Consider the following 15,099-nt stretch of genomic DNA (forward strand, 5'->3'; position numbering starts at 1 on the left):
TAAAGTTGACTATGCTGTTCGTTAAAACCCCTGAGCAGTTTTAAATACATATATATGTATATATATGTATGTGTGTGTGTGTGTATATATGTATTTATATATTTAGAGATTCATATATTTATAACATTACAAAATGAACAGAGTGAGCCATGGAAAAGCAGCAATGTAACTGGTCTAGGGTAAAAAGTGCAAGTAATTAAAACAGGAAAATTATCCCATAAAAGTAATTTAACACTGAACAGCCTGTATCGACAGAACTATTTGACAAGCTCATATCCAAGAAATTTTTTGTCGCTTGGAGCAAACGCAGCAAAGCAGCAGCTAGTAGATTCCCCTTAAGTAACTGGAAGTGAGTTTATTTCAGGAGAGAACACTTATATACAAGAGCATCGTACAGGAAAGGCTACCCAGGGATCCAGCCATCCAAAACAGGAAGACAAACCCCTGTGTCCCAGAGGGGAAAACCAATCATGAAAGAAAATCCACAGTAAAACCAAATCCAATTCACCACTTTGTGACATCTCAAAAAATACGCTCCAAAGGATATAATACAATGACCTTATTTTCCTGTCTTCAACGAGTAAGGAATTTCCTTAAGTGAACATGAAACTTAAAAATCTTTAAAGCCCCAGCGCTAACACGGCTGTCTGATTAGCAGTTTCTGGCTAGCACCCGTTCAAGCTGCCAGTGCAAATGGCCAGTTTTTCCCGCAGGAAAGGAGGGAAAGGAAAGCTGCTCACTGAACACGGGGTAGAAACCTTGTGGGGCTGCAACAGCTTGGTGGAAGCAAGGCATGACCTGAGATGTCATACAGATACTCTGTAGACAAAACTCGGCTGAAGTCTAAGAGATATTAGGACCTTTCTTTTCTTTACTAGTAACAGGTTTTTCACGGAATTTTCTACGGAAACAAGGCCTGTTTTCAAAGTGTCTGTTGAAGCAGTGAAGCCATCCCCTGGGCAAACCCCGAGCAGCCATTTATCAGAGACTCTGGAGGACCTGCGCGGGAAAGGCTGGGGGAGCCAGGCTTCCTCAGCACGGCCGCTCACCAAACTACTTGCTGTTTTATTCAGCCGCCTCCGCCAAATCCTGTTACCTCCTAGGCTCACTGGACACCTTTTGCAGCTGCACTGGCATACTCGGGGCACTGCACAATGCTCCACCCCATGAAAGCAAGGAGGTCACATCAGGTGCTGGCTGCTTTTACATGGGGACCCACGTGCCAACATGGAGAAGAGTCTTGCTCTGCACAAGTGGCACAGTGTCAGCACAGGAACAAAGTCATGGAGAAAGCACTCTGAAGACCAGAACTAACCATCTCTCTTTTGATTTCCACTTTCCACAGTCCTCCTGACCCTGCATTTTTTGGTCACCATCCTTCCCACTGTGAAATGGGCCCTGCTGAATAAATCACTGCCACTTCCTAATTTGCTGGCACTGTCACTGCTTCTGCTTCATCTCTCCGACTCTTTGCACACCCAGCTGCTCCGCTGTTCACATCCTCCATGCCAACTGGAGGACAGAAACGCTCTCTGTCCACCTCCTCAACCTCGCTTTAGGCAAAATGGCAGGAAACAGGCAGAGTGAGTGTTTGGTTAGCATCTGGCTCTGCTGCAGAAATCTTAGACCCACCTGCCCCTTCCTTCTGCATCACTCACAGCTTCTAAAAGAAGGGTAGTTTCAGAAAAATGCTTATGATTTCCTGAGCAGCTACAGAGGATGAGACAGTTGGGCCGTGATATTCTCGATGAACTGGGTCAGAGCTGCTGGAGCAGAGACAGGGCAGCTGAAGTGCTTTGCAGAACAATTTTCTGGCAAAGAGAAGATGAGGGGAACTTGCAGGAATCACGTGTGAGCTGCTGTCCCAAACAGAAGCTTTTCCTGTTTCTACTGACTCCTGGAGGAGACACAAGTGGCCAGTTTGCTTGGCAGAAAGTGTAGGAACTGATCGAAACACCTAAAATATTGCTCGCCTGCAGGAACGCCTGGGGGCCAGCTATAAGAAGAGCGTGCTGAGGTAGACTGGAGGGGAAAACTTGAGTGTAGATAGAGTTTAAAGTGTCACTCTTCTCCTTGGGACATGGAAGTGCTTTGAATGTCTATCAAACAGGAATGAGGCCTGGGCCCCCCCCAGTAGGTCCCCACTGTCATCTGCTGCATGCCCAGGCGGGATCTCTAGGCAGCTGCATCTTGGGTTGTGTGCAGGCTACTGAAAAACCACACGATGCGAACACTACGTGTGAGCGAGCTCTGACATCAGAGCGCTGCTGGGACCACTTTGTACAGATCTGAGTAGACAGGGCCAAGGAGACTAAGGCCTAGATTCATGCACCCAAGACTGGCAAACAAAGAGCAGCTGTCTCGAGGCTGGAAGCTAGTTGCGAAGAAACTCAAGGCACAGGTAACAGAAGAAAACAAAGGCTAGGCAGGGGAAAAAATAACAGAATTTTGGTCCAGATCCATCATGCCTAAATTGCAGTAGAGTGACGTGGTGAACAGGAACAGCCAGTGGCAGAGGACAGCACCGCAGGCAGGTCTCCCCAGTCCAGTGTGTCCTTCACTTCCACCCCTCCTCTCACGGGAAATAAGATCTGAACGAGCATGCTGCAGCTTCCTGGGGCCTTTCAGTTTCTGTGGCTGTTGAAGTCAGGCCGTGTATGCTTTATTAGCAGCAATTACAAAAATTTACATGTCTAAAGATGATTCAAGACACAGCAGCCTTTTTCCTATTTGTGAAATCAGTGAGCAGCAAAGAGGAAACTGGGTAAACAGCTATAAGATGCTTGCTGTTTTGAGAAGGCATGTACAATTAAAGTTGTGTTTCAGAACTGTACAAACCTCCCACCACTCAAATACATGCACATGTCTTTTTCCCATGAAACCCCACTTGTCTTGTGGGTTTTATCTTGTGGGACAGACGAAACCGGAGAGGAACGAATTAGCAGATACCAATTTCCATTAGAGAAACGGATAGACACTCGATCCGGGAATCTTATAACTTCCTGCCCCTCTCCTAAAATACCAGCCCTGTTTGAGAAATACTTGAAAGAATCTACTGTGCCAGGCTTCGTGTATTATTTTAGTTGCCAAAAAACACTTGTATTTAAATGTAGCACTTGACATTCCAATCAGGACTCCAATCAGGAGACAAGTCCTTTTCACTGGGGCTGACGAAAGGTTTTGTTGTCGGTTTTAAGCATAGAGAGTATGAATACTTTGTTAGCGATTGGCACTTCTAGCCTATTAGAATTGAAATTCCTGTGTCTTATTTTGTATGTTTAAAAAAGAAAACAGGTTTTGTAAGGCAGAAAACAAGCCAAACACTCATTCACCTGTGACTGACAGAAATGGAGAGTTTGCGTGCTCGATTTCTAATGAACTTCTCTCTCTCTGTCCAAAGTCATTAAAATATAAAAAAAGCTTATAAGTTACTCAAAGAAGCAGCATGAATACATGGATTGCATGTACACTCTTTTGTACTGTACAGGGGAAAAGAAAACTGAGTTTGTCTTTCTTGTTTTTAATATTTAATACTTCAATATCTTCAAGCTCCTTTTCTGGAAGGTTTTTCCATTTTTTTTTCCCCTCAGAGGGTTTGGAAGTTAAAATAAAGCTTACAAATTCTCTTTCTCTTCAGCTGATTCATTTAAAGGTACCTTTTAGTTCCTGTACTTTTCACCCACTAAGCCTGTCACATTTACATAACAAAGACATTGCCTTAAAGAAGGTAAACTAATTCTTTTCTCCCTGCAATAGAGATAACTTTTCACCTTAGCAAAAAGCGGCAGGAACCCCCTGAATACTGAAGAGTTTACTCAGGGGACTGGAGAAAGTCTAGGGCTTCGCTCCTTAGGGAGAAAATGAAGCCAGAGCTACAAATTGATATTTTAGATCGGAACCACGTTATAAATTAAGTAAGGGGAAGAAATCTCTAATTAATTTAACCACAAAAACAGTGTCAAATATCATGAGCATAGCATTTTGGATAATGTTGAAAAACTGAAAATTATCCATTCCATATTCCATTTAAGGCAAGACAGTGACACACACCAAAATCCTTTGCTCTCTTTTTAAGGGCCTGCAATGATAAGGTTCCCTGCCTATAACAAGACAAACTTCCTTCATATATATACACCACTGTGGACTGTCCAGAGTTTAATAATCCTATCGCTCACCCTGCAATTACAATACATGAGATATGAAAATGTAAGCTTCGCTTGACTCAGTAACTAAGATAAGCAGTGTGGTTCTTTAGAGATTTCAATTTGGTCCAAGCTTTCACTAATGAAACAGGATACATTGAATATAACACAGCATTCATCATTAGACCACATTAGCATATTTTAGCTCTTAAAGCTATTGCTGGGTGATTATGCCAACATTCAGCGTTACCGGATATGCTGGTGAACGGAAAGCTTTTCTAATCAATTGTACACTGGGATTTGCAATGGGAAAATCCCCCTGCATTTCCATGAGAGATAGGTACCCAAATTCCCCAGGCTTTTGGAAAAGTTTGAGCATTCAATAACGCAGGTGGAGATCTGAAAGCATCATTATATAAAACCACACTAAATTGTTTGAACACATTACCTTCTCTGCTATCATAAAGTCATAGCGGAGTGACTGACGGGTACAAACAGCTCCCAGCAAAAAGACAAAGACCATATACAGAAACCATCTGCAAATAACGAAGATAAACAATTTGTTTCCAGCAAGACAAAACCATAGAGAATTTCACCCACTAGCAGAGCCCAAAGAAGGTTAAGTACCTATAAGCTGGGCCTTTGATCACTCTTTGCAGGCTGTTCTTGCCCAGCAGCCTAAATTTAAGACCCATGCACATTACTTACCCCTGCAGTGCACCAGGGACAGCTACAGTGACCCACATGCTACTCTTGAACACAGAAACCTGCAGTCTAGAGCATGCTCTTGGCATGTGCGTGGGGGGAATAACTCAGTCCTGTGCGTGCACAGGTCCCCTGGTCTTGTGGCAACATTAAAGACCCCAGCCAGCCTCGTTTACAACCTCCACCTTTTGCCAATCATGATCGCTCCTGTGATGACTCTGTTTTTTCCAGGATTCAGCTGGAGGAATAAAGACTTTGTCTGTCGGCAAAGTCCAGACAGCAGAGATGTGAACAACCACAGTCAATTAGTCTGTGATACTTCTATGTTTTCTGAAATCCCTTAACTCAAACAAAAACAAGCACCAATTTCAGCAGGAACCCCACTCAGTTAAGAAGGGCCTTCCTTTCTGTCTGAACTCAGGCACATAATTAAAGGTGGTATTTTCAAAAGTAGTTTAGGTAGGAATGGAAAGAGGCAGAAACCTACTGAGGTTTTTTTTAATACCTAGCATTTCCCAGGGGAGAGCACGCTGCTCTGGGCTGCTGGCCACCTGGGTTCCACTGGCCTCTCGGGTAGGTAGGTCATTTGACCTCCCTTGACCCCATTTTCCCAAGTAATAAAAATTATATTTTCCTTTTTTGCACAGAAAGTACTTTGAGATCAATAGCAAAAAGTGCCGGGAGTGGGACAGCATGATGGGTGACGAAACACCATGCTCCCAGGCCTTCATGAACCTTATGTTCTGCTCTGGGACAGCCTGACTGCAATGGTGCAGCCGGCCTAGAGTTAACACACCTCCCGCCCAGCAAAGGGAGGGTGAAGGGCAAGGAAAAATTGATTATATCCGCATTAATGAATCTCTTCTCTAACCCATCCAGAGTAGGTGGTGGTAATGGATGATAATTTGAACGCGAGCCAGACTTCAGTGTTCCAGATGGCTGAGTAATAAAAGGTTGGTGGGAACATGAAAAGGACTGGTCACATCCCAGGCAGGCTCCGAACGGTAAATTCTTCCCAATCTATTACTTACGAGGTGCCTATAGCTGCCAGAGAACCCAGGGGGATGTTGGTGGCAGGCTTCTGGAGATCTCCACTCATATTGAACCCAGCCATCACACCTATATTTCATAGGCATAAATATAATTTAGAGTCAATCTAAATTATAGAATATATATTATAACATAATATAATTTAGAGTTATTCTGTAATTTAGAATTAATTTGAATTATAGAATATTATAACATAGAATACAATTTAGACTTAATCACTCAATCGATTGCTCCAGAATGGTAGCTATATAATTTCTTTCCACTGCCACAAACTGGAATATTGGCTCCCATCTATTGCTTGGTAAGTAACTGTTCATGCCTGTAATGGAAACAAGTTACCACTAACACGTCTATAGAGAACCCTTTGTCCAGTGTGGACAATACCGGGGGGGGCGGGGGAGCAGCAATCTGAACAAAGCCCATCTTATCGTAACGCAAACATCACAGAAGACAGTGCTGCCCAATTGTTGAAAGAAAAATGCTACCGTTCATCACAGCAGCGCATTCAGCAGGGCATATTACCCAGCCCAGACACAGCCAGTTAGACCCAAATCTATTATATGTCCCTACATTCAGGAGGGACAACTGCTATTACAGAATGACTTGCACTGTCCGTGTTTAATGATTATCACACGCACATTTAGCAGATGGAATAGCACTGCCCTGCACGTACATGGCACCTTCCATCCAAAGATTGCCGTTGCAGGCATTACTTACAGCCCTGTGAAGTAGGCATTATCTCTGCTTTGCAGATAGGAAAACAGAAGCACTGAGAGGGTAAGTGATTTTCCCAACGTCACACAGAAAACACATGGCAGAACTAAGAACAAAGTACTGAACTGTTATTTTAGGCCAGAGTACAGGGTATTGTACAACTAGGGACAGTCCTTATCCTAAAAAATTGCCATCTGAAGAGGCAAGAGAGGGAATAAAGATGGAGCAAAGGATGGAGCAAAGGATTACACTCTCCATTTTGAAGCTAGGACCCCAATGTACAGAAGGGTCAAGAGTCTTTGCCCACAGTTGAAGAGGGAGTCATGGCAGATTTGACAAGAAAACCCGTCTTTTCTGGTCAAATTACGCTAAGACTTTTCCTAAAACACTTCCGATATCAGCTTAAAAAAAAAAAAAAATCTGTGATTTAGGATCCCGATGAGAATCTGGACAGTTTGAAGGCAGGATAGAAGAGTCCCTTTAAGACATTAATTTCTGGCCATTACTACCTCATTCCTCCTACATCATACTAACTTCTTGAGAGGGACTTGTGGGCCAGATGCCAGTCAACAGTGCTCATGGGATAGTTGCTGGGAACGAGGGTGAGATCACTTGAGAACAACAATGAGGAGGAACACGCCAACTCCACAGCTCTCGTAGCATCCGCCAGCCTGGAGCGCAAGGGACTGAACGCTGTTCTGCCATTCAACTGCCAAGTTCAGCAGCAATTCATCATTTTAATACTGTACAAGAGTGATGAAGTCAGTCTCTGAGGCTGCAAATGAGTGACTGCAGCTCTAGTTCAGCAAGAAGCTATTGCACTTTAAAGCTTGAACCCCACCGTAGAGGGAACTTGTTCCCTTTCCAACAGAATTCATCCCAATGGGTGCCTTCTCTAAAGGCTCTGCATGGTTACAGATCAGCTACTGACATGGTTAGGCTGCTAATCCTGGAATATGGGCTCAACTCCCTGCTCTGTCCCAAGTTTATCATGCATTTTCATAGCTCCATTTCCTTGTGTGTTAAATGGGAATCATATTTCCTCTCTTCACTGTGTCACAACGAAGACAGTACATTAATAAACACAAGTCACTCACATGTTGCCAAACACATCAGCTCATGATGGAGGGCTTTGTTTTCTTTTTTTTCCTTAAGCATTTTGGGCCCACCCAGCAGCCATCCTGTTCTCCACCACAGGGCCAAACTCCAGCAACTGCTCCTCTCTCCCTGTGCGCTTCCGCCATTTTGCAGCAACCAGTAGGGTGTCTTTCTGATTCAGACTAGTCATGAATCCTTTAAACCATACCAAAAACTTTAAAAAACAAAATCAATTGTCAATTTTCTCTTGGAAGACTATTGTATGGACACAGCTCCAAATTAGCACTGCTAAAAGCCAATCAGCTGGTGCACATTTCCCCAGCTATAGCTTCCAAGTGCTGTTCAAGCACTGCTCCTCTTCAACAGTAATACAACAGGCTTAGCTGGAGATGAGAAAAGTGGAAGACCAGAAGGCAGAAGACCATGGAAATGGTCACAAACACCAGGCCAAATGAAGTATCTATAAAGCACTCTCTGTTGACATGTTACTTTGCAATTCAGGGGCAAAGCAGAAAACGTAGAGAACTCTGAATCTTTCTTTCAAAGGGAGCAAGCTATTGTCAGAAGGACAGCTGTTAATCTAATGTGCCTCTTGGCCATGTTTCCCAAGTTTTCCAGTTTTCTGGCACCATCTCTAAATCCTCCAGCTTGAGCTTGACTCACCTCTTCCTCATCCAAGCTCTTACCTCAGCAAAGCACTGGGGAAACACCAAAATGGCGTTTTCTGGACGGAACACAGAAAAAAGTTGAAGACATGAGTCATCTGTGCAGTGACAACTGCACAGCCCAGATCAACCCATTATCTCACTCCCACAGACCCACACATAGAGAGGAGCAGCCAGACGAAGACTTACTGCCACCTACATAAATGGCATCCTGAGATGGGTGACCTCCTGTCCTGCAGTGACTAGGGCTCAGACCAGAACTAGTCTCCACCAAGAGCTTCTCTCAGGATCCCTGGGAGGCCACCAGAGTCTCACAGTTTTCACTGCCAAAGGCTGAGGCCATCACAGAAAGAATCAACATGGATATTCTCAGCCACATGTATCTATGCTTTCTCCTCCATGCCATAATTAAGCCTTAGATCTGACAGGATGGGGATTTGCTGGTACAGAAGTATGGACAATGCCAAAGCCACCTCTTCACTACCTCCCAAAAACTTATTTTCCAGACAGGATAACAGCTACCAAAGATCAGTACTGAGAAGGTCTTTTGTGAGCAACAGACTGACTACCACACTTTTTGATGAAAGGACAGCCTGCTTCCTTTTAAAAAAAAAAAGGAAAAAAAAAACTGAACAAACTCTACCATCAATGGACTCTGTCACTTCCCACCAAACAGACAACTGGCCTGATTTGCAAATTGCCAGAAATAGCCTTCCCATTAACTCTAGCTACTCATCAGAAGAAAAAACTTACACTTACACATATAAAATTCTACTAAGAAGAGAAGTTGGGACATGCCTTCCTCCAGACACAGACCTGTCCCCTAAGGAAGTGGCCAATCCCTTCTGAACTCAAGCAACGATATCTGCAGATTGTCCAGAGAGAAAATTATCCACCTCTCTGTTTCAACGAGATAGCAGGCTGGATTTTCCACACTGGCCATTATCTCACAGAGCAGCAGATAATGACAAAGCTTCTGGACAAGGAAGCATGAAAACACGGTCAACTCAGCCAGGAAATTATGGCTGAGACAGTCTGTACATTGCAGCTATTCCCAGCGTAATCCTGTCCTGGGAGTCATCCAGGCAGTAGATACGTGCATGAGGGGACCACCTACATTGTCAGTTAGACACAATCATCAGCTCTACCAGCTTTGGCTTATAACTCCACCAACTCAGGTTTATAGCCGTAGATATGACTGCCTGCAAACACCCGCTGAATTTTCCAGCAAATTTACTACAAAGTGTAAAAGGTTTTTTCCTTCACCCGAGAGATGAGGAATGGAAAATCTTAGATAAGAACTGTAGCTAATTTTTAAAAAGGGCCAAATTCTCCACTGATGTAAGCTGGCACCTCTCCACAGACTTCAATGGAGTTGTGCCAGTTTACATCGTTTGATAACTTAGCCCAAAACTTCTAAATCTATTTGCTGTCATTTTGCAAGTGCAAGACATGGTCTACTTCAGAAGGGGTTTCAGTACGATGATATTTTCCACTAACACCGACCGCTTCAACCATCCTCTCACTTTCTTGTGTCACACGACAACACACGTCTTTCATTAAACAGAAAACCTCTGGGATTTAGTAGGAAAGAAGGCCATTCTCTGCACAACAGAAATGTTTAACTTCATTTTAAAGCTGCATTGACAGTTCGGGGCTGCTGCTACTGTCACTGTGCAATGCTGAGTTGAATGTGGGCAGGCAGCTCCTGAGACTCCTTCCACACGCACAACCCTGGCGAGCTGGAAAGCTGAGCGTTTGCCTGTCACTTCACAGCAGCAAAACATGCACGTTAAGAAGGTACTTGCAAAGATTCAGAAAAATATCCGCTGATTAACGCTTACAATTTCTAGATATGTAGTCAGATACGTCCACATCTTCCATAGCAAACATTTTTGTCTTTTTCATTTTAACCAGCAAATCTGCGTCTTCCATGCCCATGTATTCACATTCAGGCCAGCTCTGTATGCATGTTTTGGATCACTTAGCTTCTTCTCTGTTATTAAATGACAAACTTTGGGGAATAAAGCCAGCTGCACTAAACATCCAGCTGAAATGGTTTAAACAGCTATTACCCAGGAAGCAAATGGCCCAGTCCCTGCTTACCACTGCTCAACTGTAAAACTGAGATAACTTCATCCACATTGCTGGAGTTGTACCAATAAAATGGAAAGAAACGGAGAAAACCATCTGACAAAAACAATCTAAGGAGGATGTTGTGAGACAGGCCGCCTCCTGCTTTCAGCACTGGGTCAGGGCGGTGGCCAAGCTGGTACTGCCAATGGACTCTTACCCAGGGAGATAATTTCCAGGCCTCGGACTGATGTGGAAGCTGCTGGCCCTTCACTGGGAGAAGGGACAGAGCAGGAATTGCCTTCTGTCACACCAGGATGAACTACTCGGTGGAGTGGGGATGACGCGTCTGGGCTCACGCGTCATTAGGGAGTGTGGCATACGTTCCTACAACGTGCTGCATCCCTTGTCCCTACCACACAGAGCCTTCTAGTATTAGCTCCCAAGTAATAAAAGCCTGGCGATGGGAACGATCTTTCTGCTAGACTGAACCTCTCCACCTGAAACGATCCTGGGGCCAAGCAGGCTCCAACCCTGCTGGGTCCCCAGCCCAAGGCTGGGCTCCCCACTGGGTCTCCCAAGGAGCCCTCTGCCTCTGTGGGATTAGCTTTTAGAGCTACTACCTTGTGCTTCTTCCATTTTAGTGCCATTTCTGGTAGAAATAGACAACTAAAATACCTTTCACTGAATCCCAGAGACCAAACTTAAATAAGCTGAATTCAGATAACAATTTCAGAAGGAGAATAAAGAATTTATCCTGAAGATATCAAAATCATCTCACTTCAAAAAGGAACACTTCATTCCAGAAAGACCCAAACATCATCTTTCATGATTTCCTAAGCCTTTTTTGTTTTAAATTTCCTATTATCCAAACAGCATCCAAGATTCAAAACTAGCATATGCTAAAAATTAAAAAGAGTAAACAAAATATTTAAGTAAAAGCTAAACAGAACATTTTGCTTTGGGTCAAAGTAACGTTTCAAACTGGCTCAAAGTAACCACTCAGAACTGAACAACATATTCTTTCAGTGAAATTCTCCCCATATTTCTGTCGCATCTGATTCAACACAAAATAATTCATTTCCAGTGCTCCAGGTTGGTCATTGCAGAAACAGGGGGGGAAAAAACCCAGAAACGTCTGCAGATCTGTAAGCTCAGCACCATTCATGCATAACAGGTGAATTTCCCGATAACGACTTTGGGAATGGTACTGGGCTGGGCATAGTGCAGGAGGCCAAACTGGAGGTTTGGACAGCACGGACGGCTGAGCGCTGTCCATGAGCACCTCCTGCTCCTTCCCACACAGATGTCCCAGTGAGATCGCCGTGCACTGGCGGACCAGCCTCGCGAAGCGCTCCAGCACTACGCCAGCTGCCCTCCACGAGGAGCGCTGGCAATTGCATCGCATCTCTCCGGTCTGCTATTAATGCCACTGCCAAAACTATCACTGAGATGTCACCTTTAGTCTCAAAGCCTGCCTCCCCTGCTGGCAGGCTGAGACTGCTTCCAACCAGGAGCCTGGAGAGGAGGATCCTCTCGCCTGCAATGCGGTGGGAACCAGTTCTGGGAACCAGGCAGCAGATGGGGGAACTGCAGCCTGTATTTATATATAGGCACTGCACCAGTTCCTAGCAGATGTGTGCTTTATTCCCAGCACTTCTGAAATTACACTGGATTCCCCATTTGTCTTTACTCTCATCTCTTGCCTTCTTAACTTTTCTTAATTAGATCACAAGTTCTTTCATGTAGAGCACCTAACATAGCACTACATTTTCCTGCAGGAGGCTCCTAAAACCTACAGTGCTATGAACAGTAATAACAGGAACGACAGCTGAGTTATATAGTACTACTGGCACTGCTACTACAAAGGAACAATTTAAATCCGGTAAATAACCAAGCAATTAAAAAGAACACATGTAAACACTGTGCAGTAACTGAAGTAATTATTCATAAGCCCAAACTGTATTTTCAGAGACTATTTAATGCTGCTACTGGTATTACTGCTGCTAACTAACAAAGCAACAGGCTGCCAGGGCTTTAAATAAATTATATCTATTAGCTTTGGCCTTATTCCTAGCAGCCAAGCATTAACAGTGATGAAGAACCGTTTAATAACACTCATGCTAACTTTCTACACAGCTTTGTCATAAATATTCCTTTTTTTTATAATCAGAGAGCTGGAAAAAGCTGCTGTCCAACATCACAGGCACGACTGATGAGGAAGGTCTTTTTGGCTGGAGGACTCACTTGGACCAGGCAGAAATGACAAAGAAAGAGGGCAGAGGCCAACTTCTCCATGGTGCTGATAGTTTGGGCATGCAAGTCTTCCAGGACAAAATCTACATGGTAGCAGCCAGTCCGGCAAACCAGGAGAGAGCGTTTCAAAGGAAAATAAACTTTCTCTAGGCATGTACAGAAACCATTTGTCCCCGGCCAAGCAAGTTAGAGGTAGACTATGAAAAATACGCAACGTACACAAGGCAATTGGTCCAAACACCTTAGTAGGACCAAGAATGGTCAGGGAGGACCATGGGCCAAAGGGAACACAGGGCTTGGGACATTGCAGGACCAAGCTACAACTGTGAGTGCAACAGGATGGAAGAGGATTCAAGAGCTTCTCAAGTACACCAGATAACTATCCTGGCTACCTGGAAAGAGGCAGAAAACAGAGAAAGGTTGTAAGGTAATGCACAAAGGGTGCTGACTGCAGTCTGGTGCTGTGCTGGGCACAGCAAATCCTCCCACCCACTCCCGCTGCTATTCCACTACGTACACCAATACGCTCTGGCATCAGCATCCCTAGAGCTGCTGGGATTTCCAGGAAAAGGGAGCGATGCCTTTTTGTGAAACGCCATGCCAGCCACTGAAACAAACCTCCTCCAGCTGGTCTCTCCAGGAAGTTTGTGTAGCCCTGGTGCTGCAGCTGGGCTGCAACAAAGAGGAAGACCAGCAAAGGTCAGTTCTTCATATCCATTGAGCCTGCACTAGGACAAAGTCACTTTTTATGTCAGCAGAACACTCCTTTATTTCATGTGTTTCATGAAGCCTTTTAGTTTGCCTCCCTGTACTGCAGCAATTCCGCAAACAACTTTCAGCTAGTTGCTTAGAGCTAATCCTCTGCAAATTCATTCTATAATCCAAGAATTCATCGCTATGGAAACTGCTTATAATCGGTACTTTTTATAGCTTAAAAAACAGAATCAACAAAAGCTACTGTAACCCAAATTGACAGTTATTTCATTCCCGCTAGAGATTGCTGGTTTTGGAAAGGGGATATTAATCTTCCTGTTAATTTAAGGGACTGAATAATATTAAAACATCCGATAACATTTAACAAACATGTCAGCAGGAAAGCTAAGCAATGGCACCACATTTCCCAGGCCACCAGCCTGCATTGTGTGCAAACCATCACGTCAGGAAAGCTGGTGCAATCAGCACAGGGAGACACCAGCAGCCAAGCTCTGCTGTCACACTCGTACAAAGAAACGTCTTCTATAACACCGAGGGGAAGGAAGCACGGAGAGCGGTGGGGTAGTGTCTTCAGTGACAGGGGACCAGCCTGGCTCTGCCACCCATAAGGCTGAAGGTGAAGCCCTCTTGCACCCTTCCTACCCTTTCCGTAAAATCAAATCATAAAGTTTACCTAGTAAGAGCTGCTGTCCAAAGCTTAGGACATAAATCACAATCAGCACTTTTAAAAAGGCTTGATATCTTGCGGCCAAATAACATCAGCCAAGATCAGTGCCTAATCCCTGTCTTTGGTCACGAGAGAACCATACAATCGAGTCAATGGCAGCTCAGCGCCAATAGCTTTGATGAGGAATTTCTAATCACGGAGAGAAAAAAGAGCACATTTAAGTGAACGGGATAAGAGTATGTAAAATCTGAGACACTGCAGGAAAGCTAGTGCATTTTGACTAGACTGCATGAGTCTGCGATGGTTGGGTATGAGTGCTCAGCAAAGCTGATCTCGTTTGCCCCACTAAGCGTCCCAGAGAAACTCGGACTCTTTCTGCTCATCTCTGAGATGCAACTGTGGAGGAAAAGGGGGTAGAATAAAACTTACGGTACCTGTGGCAGCTGGGAAAAACACTCCAAAAACAGTGAAGAAGGACTCCCCCTGGCTGTAGTCTGGCAGCGTGTTGTTAAACATCAGTTCTTCGGAGTAGCCAACAAAGCCATGCTCTGCGAACACACAGAGGTTGAGAGTGAAACCTCGGAAACCAGCGTGGACGGCAAGGGACCGACATCCTTGTTCACAGTCCCTCCATCCTACTCTCAGAAACAAACTGCTGTCTACATATATAGGATAACACCAGGTGTTTCAAATGGTAGTTCGAAATGATTAACGTCAATTTATTTGGTGGGGGGAAGAAGGGAGGGCATAAAGACAATCGTGTCCTTGAACACACTGTATCCCTATTGCGTGTTTCTGCCAGTCAGCGCTCCCACACGGACAAGTCCTCAGGCATGCCTACGCTGTTTAAGCTGCTATCAACACATACAGTGTTTATAAATTGGTTATCAACCAGCTCGGAGCCAAGAAAGTCCACTCATTGCAGCATGGATGCTCCCCTGTGAGACAGGTTCCCCTACAAGACAGGTTCCCGATGGAAAAGAAATAAGGAGCTCTAAAACTGCAGACTGCTCTG

At 44.4% G+C, this 15,099-nt stretch overlaps 1 protein-coding gene across 3 annotated transcripts in view; it reads right to left on the reverse strand.

The window, feature by feature from the left end:
• Positions 1-15,099, reverse strand: part of SLC12A8 (solute carrier family 12 member 8) — a 67,289-nt gene that overhangs the window by 16,159 nt on the left and 36,031 nt on the right. For all 3 annotated transcript variants that reach the window (XM_068949117.1, XM_068949118.1, XM_068949116.1), the window contains 3 exons: positions 14,519-14,632; positions 5,879-5,966; positions 4,591-4,678 (listed from right to left, as the gene is read on the reverse strand). In XM_068949117.1, the coding sequence (XP_068805218.1) occupies positions 4,591-4,678; positions 5,879-5,966; positions 14,519-14,632 (290 nt within the window). The remainder of the gene's footprint in view (positions 1-4,590; positions 4,679-5,878; positions 5,967-14,518; positions 14,633-15,099) is intronic.

Source organism: Struthio camelus, chromosome 6 (genome assembly GCF_040807025.1).
Source record: "Struthio camelus isolate bStrCam1 chromosome 6, bStrCam1.hap1, whole genome shotgun sequence".
In the NCBI taxonomy this organism is placed as follows: domain Eukaryota; kingdom Metazoa; phylum Chordata; class Aves; order Struthioniformes; family Struthionidae; genus Struthio; species Struthio camelus.